Source organism: Excalfactoria chinensis, chromosome 22 (assembly GCF_039878825.1).
Source record: "Excalfactoria chinensis isolate bCotChi1 chromosome 22, bCotChi1.hap2, whole genome shotgun sequence".
Lineage (NCBI taxonomy): Eukaryota > Metazoa > Chordata > Aves > Galliformes > Phasianidae > Excalfactoria > Excalfactoria chinensis.
Window position 1 is genome coordinate 3353767 of NC_092846.1, and position 12092 is coordinate 3365858.

The window sequence follows — 12092 nt, forward strand, 5'->3', positions numbered from 1 at the left end:
CTTCCCATAGCAAAACCCCACGGTGACATCGCCCTCTGTGTGCTCAGGTTGGTTCTGTCAACTGATTGCAGAGCTCAGGTCCCTCCTCTCCAGCTCAAATTAATGGCAGATGATAATTTGTCTCCGGTTGAGTTGGAATCGAATGCTAAATGGATGCTTGCCCCTATGAAGAGGCTGGGCTCCATGCTGATTATGACAGAACAGAGTATTACTTATATAAGTGTGATGATTTACAGTGCCTGGAGCTCTGGATTTTCTCAAAATATGACAAATTTGAGGCATTTAAAAAAAAAACGAGATGCTTACTATATTTTACATTATTTTCTCGAACGCGGATCCCTGTGGGCTGCCTAGAAATCCATTAGCATGGAATGTAAAGATGCTTAGAGGCATTTACCCGGATTAGCTGCCTTTATGTAGTCAAGGATCTTTTATATGATTACCTTAAAAGCGAAAGAGCTGCTGCAAAACATTTGTAACGCAGAGATTCTGAAGCGAGGAGGGCGCATCTGACAGAAAAATTAAGCTGTTCAAAAACAAACGCTTTGACTTCCAGACAAACAACATGAAGGCAGTGAGCACACGGAGTAGCAAGCGTGCTCCCCTTTGCAATCCATGGGCCCTGCTTGGGGACAGCCCTGGAGGAGCAGGACAGCAGGACCCGTGTTGGAGTGTATTCCTATGGCAGTGCCCCACACGGCACCAAATCGCACATATCTCTTGTTTTCAGCTGTAGGAAAATCCTTTCAAGTGTGGAAGAGGAAGAGAAGGCGTAGAAAAGCATCGGTGAGCTTTTTGCTGCTCCTTCTTCCTTCAAGGGCAGCTCCGGCAGCCGCACACGGAGGCCGACGTCCTCCTGCTCCTTTGTCCTTTAGAAGAAAAACTCATTTGTCAGCAAAAGAAGCAAAGTTTTGTTTTTCAGTCTGGATCTGGCTGTCCTCCCACTGAGACTTTCAACTCTTTATCTCAGGAATTGATGGTCTCGGGTTCTGATCCTCTTTCCTTGGTGTTTGTATTGATTTTTTTTTCTTTTTTTTTTTTTCTTTCTTTTTCCAGGAGTGTTATTTTCACCGTGGTTTCAGAGCCATCCTTCTGTCTCCACTTACAGTTGGTAATAGCTCAGCTCAGAGAATTACCTGTTTTCTGGGCCGTGTTGGTCCCAGTTCTTTGCAGAAGCTCCTGGGGCGGCCTGAAGCCGGGTCTGCTGGCCCCATATTATCACCGGGGCTCATCCCTGTGCCTTGTGGGGCTGTGTCCCCTCAGTGCAGCCCATGAGGGCTCAGGGAAGTCTCCCCGTTCCATACCTGTGCCCAATAATGAATAAATCCCAGTCTGGATTCAAAAAAGCTGTTCCATCTCCTCACCCCGGCGATGCTTTTCAGTCAATCCCGTCTTGCCAAAGAGAAATTCATGAGCTCATTCCCCCACAAACAACATGATGCTTCAAACCCGTAATTAAAATACCTCTGGCTGTTCTAATATTAAGCTTTTATAAGTGCTTGGAATAATGTTTCAGGGAAATGGGAGAGCTTTGTACTCTATTAGCATGACATGCCCTTCTCCCAGTGAAATATCTCGAGCATCAAATCCTCTGTATATGTGGAGAATCCCCTTTGCTGTTGGCTTCCTCTATGAAGGGAGAGCCTACACCTCCCTGGGGCTCTCAGTGGTGAATAGAGCTGTCCCAAGGGTCCATATTGATTCTGTGGATGACATTAATACCTTCCAATGTACCAGCAGCAAGATCCGGGCCATGAATGCTAAGCGGGCGGCAGCTGTTCCCTAGAGATGGGTAAGCAAGATCCCATACATTACACCATGTGAGTCGTGTGTCATATTAGAGCAATCTAGTTTTAAAGGGCATCTTTCAGGCACAAACTAGCTTTTTCTCACACTTGACTGATCACACAAATAACTGTGATTAAAGGTCAAGTGCCTGGGTTTTTCTATTTTCCTCCTTAAAAATTTATATGCGAAAGAAAACCTAGAAGTTAACATAGCATGAAATTGTTATGCAGTTATGAGTCTTTAACGACAACTAAATATCATTTTCCTTCCTGGGCGACTGGCAAAACCTCTAGTAATAATGGGACGGTTCTTCTGGTTTCGACTCAAGGAAGATTAGAAATAAACCCTGTCCTTTGCTTCCCTGCCTTGTAAAGTGATGGAGGGGGGGGGTTATTTTAATCAGGTGAACTTGTAACCCGACTGCAGGGCTGAGGAAAGGCACTGATGTGTTCCTGGTGTGGGCTGAGAAATGGGGAGGGCTGATTCCCAATCCCTGCAGGGATTGCTTGAAGTTACTCACATAGGTGGTCTCATTGAGTTCAGGAAGGGCATACTTGGAAGCCGGGGCACAAGGCAAATGAACTGCAATCACCATATCTAATTAATCTAATTATGCAGCGTGCAAATCTGATTGGCAGCAGGCTTCAGTGGGATACTTGCTCCAGTAAACTTATGCGTGTATGAAGCGCTGCAGAACTGATGTTTTGGCATCTAGCATTTGGAGATGTTTCAATGCAGTGTGCGTGGGTACAAACCACTGCTCTTCCCGCAGCACTGTTCCCCCTTTCCTACAGGCATCATTGCTGTGTTCCTGCTCTAACAGACATCCCCACACCTCTCCCTTCATGGCCAACCCAGCCCCCAGTGCTGGCTGCTGTAGCTGCAGACTCAATGTTTTTATTCCAGCCTTTCAATGTTTTACATTTGACAGCACATAATTACGGCGTGGGGAACAACCCACAGGAATAAGTGTTGCTACATAAGCAGACTTCAGCATTGGGTTGTACAGCCATCAGATGGGAGGCTGACGGGTGTTCAGCCTGTTGAGATTTTGCAGGGACCTGCAACACCTACAGCTAGTAGGAACTGAAGCACGCTGCCTTCCTCCTTGGCACAGGGAGCTGTACACCCATGGCTGTGCTTTCCTGGTACTTCCTTTTGGCCAGTCTGAAATTTATAGCATCTACAGGGCCTTGAAATACAGCTGAGAATCCAGTTTCAACCTGGAAAGGCAGAACCTGAGGCTTGATGTGACCTTGGCACACCCAGGCATGGCTCTTGGGTGATGCAATAATGAGACCAGCAGGTGTTTGTGCAGAGCACAGACTTTGCACATTCAGGAGCAACATGGGACTGTGGTGCTGGGGCAGGAGGTCATAACAGAGGGGTCTGCTGGACACCTCTCATTTCTCCTGCAGTTTGTAGGGGGCAGAAGGCTGTGCAGCCACCCCAGCATGGCAGGACAGTGGCAGTGTTGTGACAGGGACCCCATTCATTCCCTATCTGTCCAGCTAGGCTGCAGGAGGGTGCATTGCTGCCTTGCTAAGGCCCCCTGCTCTCCCCTGCCCCCATCATTGTACAGCTCTGGGGCTGCCCATCGCATGGTGCAGTGAAGCTGATCCCTCAGCCCTCCTGCACTGCTGAGTAATGGGAGCAGGACAGTAGGAGGCAAACATCACCTAACGGGGAAAGCCTGCAGCACAGTTCGTGTACCCCCATCCCATTCGAACCGCTGGATGCACAGCCGGGCCGTCAGTAGGCTTCAGAGTGAACGCGGCTCTCCCCGCCCCTTCTCCCCATTGGTTCTTAGCCTCTCTAAGCGCCTCCCCCTCGGCGGGGGTTGGCTGGAGGTGGGGGGAGCGGGGCGGTGCGCGGCGGTCGGAGCGCGGCGGCGGTGCGGGGCGCGCGGAGTCGGCGGCGTCATGGAGACGGCGAGCGGCGGCGGTGGTGGTTTCCCCCGGGCGCTGCCGCTGCTGCTGCTAATACCGGTGTTACCGGTGCTGCCCCGCGCCGCCGCCGAGCAGGGTGAGCGATTCCCCGGCACCGCCTGTCGGGTTGAGCGCTTCGCCTCCGGTGCGGTGCAGCTCCGTGGGTTTCCCTTTTCCTCCCGGTGCAACCCGCGGGGATTCGCCGTGAGCCCGTTAGAAGGAGTGGGACGGGGCGGGAGGGTGCGGGGCACCGCCGTGCCTGCAGGGAAAAGAGGGATGGGATGGAGGGTACGGGCGGAACGGGTGGCGGTGCGGGGCGCAGTGCGGGCACACGGCACGGCTCGGCTCTATTTGCTGCCAGCGAGCGACTCCTGGAACTGGGAACGTGGGGAAATGCCCCGTCCTGCCGCAAGAAACGGGCTGTTCTGTGCTAAAAGAGTGACTTAAGAAGCTGGGATGTATTAATTAAAGGGAATTCGATGGGAGATCTTTGCGGGGTCCATCGGGCGGCAGTGGGTTCCTTAACGTGTGTTCCTCCCTGCAGTCGTCCTGCTGGACTCGAAAGAATCCCAAGCGGAGCTGGGCTGGACCTCACACCCGGCCAACGGGGTAAGGGGCGGCCCCGGGCGCCGTGTGGGGCTTTGTATGGGAACCCCCGCTTATGTGGGGCTGAGAGAGCCGGGCATGGCCGTGGGGGTGATGTGGCAAAGGAGGACCCTTCCCCCAAATGCACCTTGTGCTCCTATAGAGTGAATTGTCAGCTGTCCGAGTGGCACAGGGGTGAGCTCTGGTCCCTTCCCTGCAGCAGAGGCTGCTGTTGTCTGAGTATGGCAGCAAAGTCAAAGTTTGTGTTCCTCACTGCTTCAGGTTAGTTTTTCAGAAGGCAAACAGAGTGTTTAGTGGGGAAAATGAAGCATCCTACAGGCGTCTACCTTCCCCAGCTGTCAGTCTGCAGAAGGAATGCTGTTTTGGGTGTATTTGGCAAGCTGGCATAAATATACCCCCAAAAAAGAATTGCTTTGGGAAGTGTCAGGTCATCCTTAAGGCTTGAATCATCAGCTTGCTCAGAATCTGTGCTGGTGACTTTGGGGTAAGCCATTGCACTTGCAGGTGGAGGACTCATCCTGTCCCAGCTCTAACTCCTCCAAGCAGAGAAGCTGTTGCTGGTTGAGATGTTGTCACTGTACGATGGCTCTGTTTGTCCTCAGCCATCTGTGCCTTCTATGGGTGGCTCTGGGAGCTCTGGTGTGGGGTGGTTCCACAGCCCTGTGTTCACAGTGTGTGGTTTGGGTGGCTGAGGGATGCTCAGGGTCTGTGCTGTGCAGGTCTATAGGTGGAGAGGCAGCTGGGGGAGGCATTTATAGCGGTGGCTTGTTCTGCTCAGGCTCCGGCTGCCCACAGTTTGTGAGCTCTCTCAGCCTCTGTGTTCTTTCCACAGTGGGAGGAAATCAGCGGCGTGGACGAGGAGTACAAACCCATCCGCACCTACCAGGTGTGCAACGTCATGGAACCCAACCAGAACAATTGGTTGCAGACGGGTTGGATTGCCCGGCGTGATGGTCAGAGGATCTTCATCGAGCTGAAATTCACCCTGAGGGACTGCAACAGCATCCCAGGTGTGACAGGCACCTGCAAGGAGACCTTCAACCTCTACTATGCTGAGTCCGACGCCGATCTGGGCCACAGCATCCGCGAGAGCAAGCACACCAAGATTGACACCATTGCTGCTGATGAGAGCTTCACGCAGGGAGACCTGGGCGAGAGGAAGATGAAGCTGAACACAGAGCTGCGGGAGATTGGGCATCTGAGCAAGCAAGGCTTCCACCTGGGCTTCCAGGATGTGGGTGCCTGCGTGGCCTTGGTCTCCGTGCGGGTTTATTACAAGAAGTGCCTCAGCACTGTGCAGAACCTGGCTGTTTTTCCGGACACGGTGGCAGAAACAGCTTTTGCCACGTTGGTGGAGGTGAAAGGCACGTGTGTCGAGCACGCCCGGGTGGATGTGGATAACCCCCCCCGGATGCACTGCAGTGCTGAGGGAGAGTGGTTGGTACCCGTTGGGAAGTGCCTCTGCAGCCCCGGCTTCGAGGAGAGAGATGGGAGGTGCAGAGGTAATGGGGCTGTTTGCATCCTTTTGGCTGTGGGGGTGCTGGGTGGACGTGCCGGAGTTCTGAATACTGCCAGCATTTCCCCCCAGCTTTATTTGGAGCCGTAAAATTACCCTCTGCCGTTAATATCCCCACCGCCGTGCTTTAGATGTAAGTCAATAATTTGGTGACTTTACAGCTCTCAAGGTTGCTTTTAATGACGGCTGTAAAAATGGATATAACCCCGACCTTCCCTGGGGTCTCCTTAATGAACCCAGTGCTGGGACCATTTCGGAGCAGGAGCAGAGATGGCTGTGGATACAGGGGATGCCTGGCAGCCTGTAGGAGGCCAATGTGGGCATCTATCTGCACATCTCTACTGTGACATCCCTGGGGAGTGCTGTGGGCTCGTGTGAGTGGAGCAGCTTGAGCTGTCCTGGTGTGAATGGGTTTTGGTGTGAAAAAACTCTTGTTTGCATGTGTTGGGTAGCATCAGTGCTCAGTCTGCAGCATGGAGCCTCCAGCCTTCAGAGCAGCACAGCCTGGGGTTGCTGGAAAGCAGGTGAAGAAGTACCAATGCCAGGGGGTTGCCAGGGCCTGAGTGCTTCAGCTCTGCAGTAGGAGAGTTAGGTTTTCCAGGGGGAGCAGGTCTGATTCTATGGGACTGCTTGAGGCTTTATGGATGTGAACGGTTCTTACTTTCCCCTGAACCCAGAGAGGTTTTCGTGGTGCCCCAGCAGTGACCCTTCATACTCTGCCCTCCTCTAGGACACCTTATTAAAACGATGGGGTTGAAATCTCAGCATTGTTGACTGCTTCAGTGGCTGCGTGGCAGCTCGCCATGCTTTCCCCATCTGTTTGGAGTGGGAATTTACATAGCGAGTCCCAGAAGGCTTTTGCTAATGTTTCAGGTTTCTCTGTGTTGAGTTTAAATAATTCATGTTCTCTAAGGAAAAATATCTGAAGTAATTTAATGGACGTAATTAAGTTTTTCCCTCCTCGCACAGAAAGCAGGTCATTAGTCACTCTCAGCAGAGCAGCATCTTATGTCTGGTCAAATATCAGAAAGCAGCTTTAAGAGTTGAAAGTTTTTTGTGTGTTTCTGTCTTATTTTCTTCTTCCTTTCTTTTTCTTTTCGACCTCTGTGAATAACTTGAGAAGATTTCTAATGAAAGCCTTTCCAGGCTGCAGAAATTGCTGTGCAAGGATAGAAGCCCTTTGAATTGGAAGTGGATAAAGGGAAGGGCTGTGTGAGGATGCTCCATGCTTAGTGGTGCAGCCAGGTTGCCGGACACCAGCTTGGTGCTGCCCCTCATAGCCTGTCCCGTGTTTGGGATGGCAGAAGTGATGCAGGGCAGAGCTTAGAGGTGAAGGAAAGGCAGGGTGTCTCCGCTTAGGGAAATTAGCTTTATTTCCTGCTGAATGCGGGTTTGAGTTGAATCACAAAGCCTCCTTGCTCTGGTGATTTAGGTGCTGAAATCACCCCGCTGCTGCGAGAACATTTGTATCCTCACGCAGAAATTAGTAGAGATGAGAAAAGGCTAATAGGATTTACGGCGCTGCTAATTAGTGCTGTGATAAAGCCAAGCCTTTTTTTGCTGTCCATCTTCCCACATCGCACCGTTCCTCTGAAGAAATCCCAGAGCACCCGACAGCTTTCCTGGGTTTGCACATTTCTGATGAATCATTTTGGTGATCATTGAAACGCAGCCATCTCTGGGGTGGAAGTGAGCAGCTTTAGCATCTGCTTAACATCTTCCTGCAAACAAGAGGAGAGGTTCTGTCACCGTAAATACATTTAAACTGCTTTTCTTGTCTAATATACACCTCCAGCCAGCTGCTGGCCTATGCTTAACATGATCATAAAACCTATTTCCAGCAGATGCACGATGGGCAGGTGGAAGGTGCTGCAGCGTTGTGGGCCATCTCCTGTCCATCCCTATCTTGTTTTCAGTTGGCTTCTCAGCTCTGATGTCTTTTTTTGCCCTTAATTTTGCCAGGTTTGAGCTGCAGCCCCTCCACACCATTGCGTGTAATGCAACAGCTTTGGTGCAAATGAAACAGCGATGCGAGGGATCTGCCTGACGTTTGCTGTGAAGTTGTCTTTTGTGCTTCATCTTTTCCATCCAATCCCTTGTAACACCCGCAAGGAGAATTCCGACAAAGCCCAAGGTTAATATTTACCAGCCAGTTTTGTTGCAAATGAGACAACTTCAAGCAGGCGTTGAATTAATCTGACGGAGATCCGCTTCCAAAAATAGCTGTCAGCCACTCTTCTTTGACAGAACCGTATATTTGTGCTGTAGTTAAGTCTCCTCCATTTGTTTCCCTCTGGTTTTGACAGGAGTGGTGGGAGCTGGCGTGGAGCTGCTGGGACAGCAGTGCTGCTGTCACCTGCATTGGGCTCAGTGGGTGTGACAGTCAGGTCGGGTGCTTGTATCCCTTCTGTGCAGGGGTTGTATATTGCTAATGCTGATTTTAGGGAGAAAACAGTTTCTCGTGCTTTCTCTGGGTTTTTAGAATCCGTTCTCAAGCAGATTTGATGGCAGATACTAGTGCTCCAAAACCTAACACATGCTGGATGCTGTGCGCTCAGCAATAAGTGAGCTCTGCTTGGATCCATCAGGATCTGCCTGCTCATCAGGGTGTCCTGATGGATCCACCAGCAGAGCGGTGCTTCTGCCCCAAAACCAGATCCCGTTTGAGCCAGTTTTGATGAGAACTGAACTTACCTTGCAAAAAGCAAAGCTGCAGTAATAGTCCTTGATTTTGGTTTTCCAAAGGGGAGCGCTGCAGTAGAGAAAGTGTTTGCTGTTCTAGAAATGCAGCCTTCCCCATCTCGTCCCACCAGACCTCCCCTCTGCTCCTTGTGCTGCTGAGTGCTGAGGGTGGAGAAATGCCAGCTCTGCCTTCAGCCCTGTTTGCTGTGCACTCATCTCCTGGGACTGCCACAAAGAGCTTTTGTTGGCCAGCTGCTCGCGCTGGATGGCAGCACTCATCTCTCCTCTTCTTTGGGAGAAGAGAATGAAACCATCCAGTCCCTGTGCCCAATGCAGGATGGGGATGCTGAGAGAGGGGCTGCGTCGAAGGCAAAAATCAAGGTTAGTGACCCTGAGAGCCACTGCAGCATCTTGTGATGGCAGTGCACTGGAATGCTGCCACTGCTCAGCTGTTCACTGCCATTCTCTGCAAGCTGTGGTGTCAGAGCATCCTTTTCCTGGCTGGCTTATGTGCTCTGCACCCACCCCAGATGTGGTGCAGCGCTCATGTGTGACTGGGGGTGGAGGGAAGATCCCTTCCTCTGTGGCTCCTGCCCCCATCAGAACGTCGTGTCCCTGCGGTAGTTGAGAAATAAAGAGTTTGATTGGGAATTAAAAGAAACTCAAATAAGAAGTTGCAATATTCTGTGGGTTATTACCAAGATACCCCCTGGAGCCTAAGGTCTGCTTTTCCATTTAAGTACAAAGAAGATGGATCCAAATGCACAGCGCTCGGGGCTCCTGATTTGTTTCATCTTTTATACATTAGCTTACAAACCTGTGTGCACTCCTGGAGTTTATTTTATCTCCTGACTGATGCCAGGGAATTATGCATAATAAATCTATTTGTTCTCCTGGGACTCTGCACCGAGCACCAGGCTTTCCTTTCATCCTCAGAGCATCCTATGCTGCCTGGGGGATGCTCAGCTCTTTGGCTGGAGCTGGGCATGCTGTAGTGGTGTGAAATGAGGACAACACACTGAGAGGGGCTGAGGGAGTAAATCTGTGCTTCCTTTGGAGGAGTCGGTGAGGAACTTCAGATTTGGGTCTCCTCTCTGAATTATTGGCTTTTTCCTCCTGGGGCTTGTGTTCTTGCAGAGAGTGGCTGGAGCACCTTTTTGACCTGAGCAAAGCGGCTGTTTTAAAGGCATGGGGAACGTGGCACTGAATGAATGCTGAATATCTGCCCATCAGCAGCCCCTGGGGAACCCGCAGTGCCTTCTGGTAGATGCTGCTCTCCTTAAGTCCTGCAGACAGACCACCCATATAAAATATGCTTTCTCTTTGGTCTCTTTTTAGAGTAATGATCAAGCTCGGAGATATTTATTATTCTGGATTGCATGTTATATTGCTGTATTATAGTGTGTCTGAAATAATTATGGCTGTGGAAATTGTGGCAGAGCCAGACACAAATTACTCTATGACACTTAATTTTAGACCAAACTACTCAGAAAATTGCAAGCATCACAGTTGGCTTGCAGTGTTCTCGTCAGGCCTAAGGTTATAGAGACCTGGCTGCTGGATGGACCTGGTGGCAATGCTGCTGAAATACAAAGGGAAACCCAGCTCAGGGGGCATTACAAAGTCTTAAGCAGGGTGAGCTGGAGGTGTGGGTTGGCCAGCTCTCAGCATGGGAGGAATTGACTGGCTGTATTTGGGAACTGTAAGGGACAGCAGTGAGTGGCAGTTGGCTCGATGGATGTGCCTGCATTAGAATGTCCTTGAGGAAAATTCTTGCATGAACAGCAACGAGTTTCTGCTCAGTTCTGTGGCACTGAATTCAAGTGAATGTATTCTTGGTGCTGAATGGATTTTGATATTTCAGGATTGCCTTACTAAATATACTGGGGTATTTAATTTTCCTCTAGACTAAATCACAGAATTTAATTTCAGCTATTAAGAGCTCATTGTTGGAGATGCACAAAGATCTCCCCTCTGGACACAGGTTTTCATTTCAGTACTTCTCCAATTATTTCGCAAGGACTGAAATCATAGAGTAGCGTTGTCCTAAAGGTTTCAAGGATGCTGGAAATGGCTGTGAGCTGTTGGAAAGTATTACTGCAAAAATAGTGATTAGAAAAAGAAGTTTGCAGGAGAAAAACTGCCTTCGAGTTCTCCTTGAGCTGACACGGCCCATCCTGGTGGGCAGCACTGAGCCCAGAGGAGAGGAGACCCGATCCGGTGCCGCATTGATCTCTCCCTCCTGCAGACTTTGTCCCTCCTGCACGGGCACGGAGATTGCAGAAGGTCTCTTTCCCTTCCTCACAGCAGGGCTCAGTAACGGTATCGCTCGCTGCCTGCAAGGTATTGATTACAGCTTTTGCAATAAGACAAGGCAAGATTGCAAACCCAGCATGCACGGGAAGGCAGGAGCCTCTCTATTACCCGAGGACATTTGTTGACAAGGCTCTTTCACCAGCTCAATATACTGCTGGAACTTTACTCTGATGCTGTGTTTTGCACAAGGTGCCCTGTCTGGTTTGGGGCTACCTGTCCTCATCTGTGTGTGCTCGGTGGCAGCTGTCCTTCCAGGGCACCGGCACGATCCTGAGTTTTCTGATGGGAAGAAAAAGCAATTGCAGAGCTCTGGGGAATGATGCAGAGCTTGGAGAAGCTGGGTCTGAGCTAGGAGAAGCTCTGAAGTCTGTGTCTGGGGTTTAATTTAATTACATGCTATATGAAGAGAATATTTTTGTTTGTTTGCTTTAAGCCTGCTGCTTGATAATTTCATTAGCTGCACCCGCAGCCTTGTGTGTTGTGAAATAGCAAGTAACAATGCTCTCTTCTCCATGCTTTTAGTGATGGGATGGAGTTCAGTGCTGTGTCTTTCTGGGAATCTCTTCCAAGCTGAGCAGCCCTGCTCTGTCAGGGCCCCATTCCCTTCTTCTGGCAAAACATGAGGGTTTTAGGATTCCCTTTTTGGAGATGTCTCAGCATCCAGAGGCTCCCTGGGGCAGGCAGGGTGCAGGCAGGCGTCATCCCACATCTTGTACCACCCTGCCCACACAGATAGATCATCTGATAAAGAAAAGAGGAGAAATGATGTGCTCAAAGGAGCAGAAAACCCAGCTCTGTGGAGGCTGAGCTCAGGCTGTTGCTTGCTGTCCCTTTACCCTCCTGGAGAAGGTTCTCTGTGCCCCTTCTTCAGAACTGGGAGGCTGGTGTGAGAGCCTGAGGTCAGCCCCAAGGATGGGAACAGTGCAGACATAGAAAGTGAGGCAACAGGGGCTGATATGGTGCAGGCTGGGCATGTGTTGAGCTGGTGGCCTGTGCTCAGAAGGGCTCCTTCATACCTCAGTGTGCATTAGCCACAGGGATGGATGTGCTTCTTCTTGGTGCTCCTGGAAATGATATCTATGTGTGTATCCTGGTGAAGGTCTGCAGGGAATGGGGGATGCAGAGAGGCTCTGGAGCCCAATGCTGTGATCCACACACAGTCCCTCCGTTTGGCAGTTCCAGCAGAGAAAATTAACGTGCATTAAAAGAGAATGGACTTTGTCAAATACGATTTTATGACCAAAAAAAAAAGGGGG

The 12092-nt window shown here is 50.5% G+C and overlaps 1 protein-coding gene across 2 annotated transcripts in view; it reads left to right on the forward strand.

Annotated features, from left to right (window-relative positions):
- Positions 1 to 3673: 3673 nt before the first annotated feature.
- The window catches only part of EPHA10 (EPH receptor A10), a 32135-nt gene continuing 23716 nt past the window's right edge, over positions 3674 to 12092 (forward strand). For both annotated transcript variants that reach the window (XM_072355224.1, XM_072355225.1), the window contains exons 1-3: positions 3674 to 3813; positions 4261 to 4325; positions 5155 to 5824. In XM_072355224.1, coding sequence (XP_072211325.1) covers positions 3711 to 3813; positions 4261 to 4325; positions 5155 to 5824 — 838 coding nt within the window. In that variant the 5' untranslated portion in view covers positions 3674 to 3710. The remainder of the gene's footprint in view (positions 3814 to 4260; positions 4326 to 5154; positions 5825 to 12092) is intronic.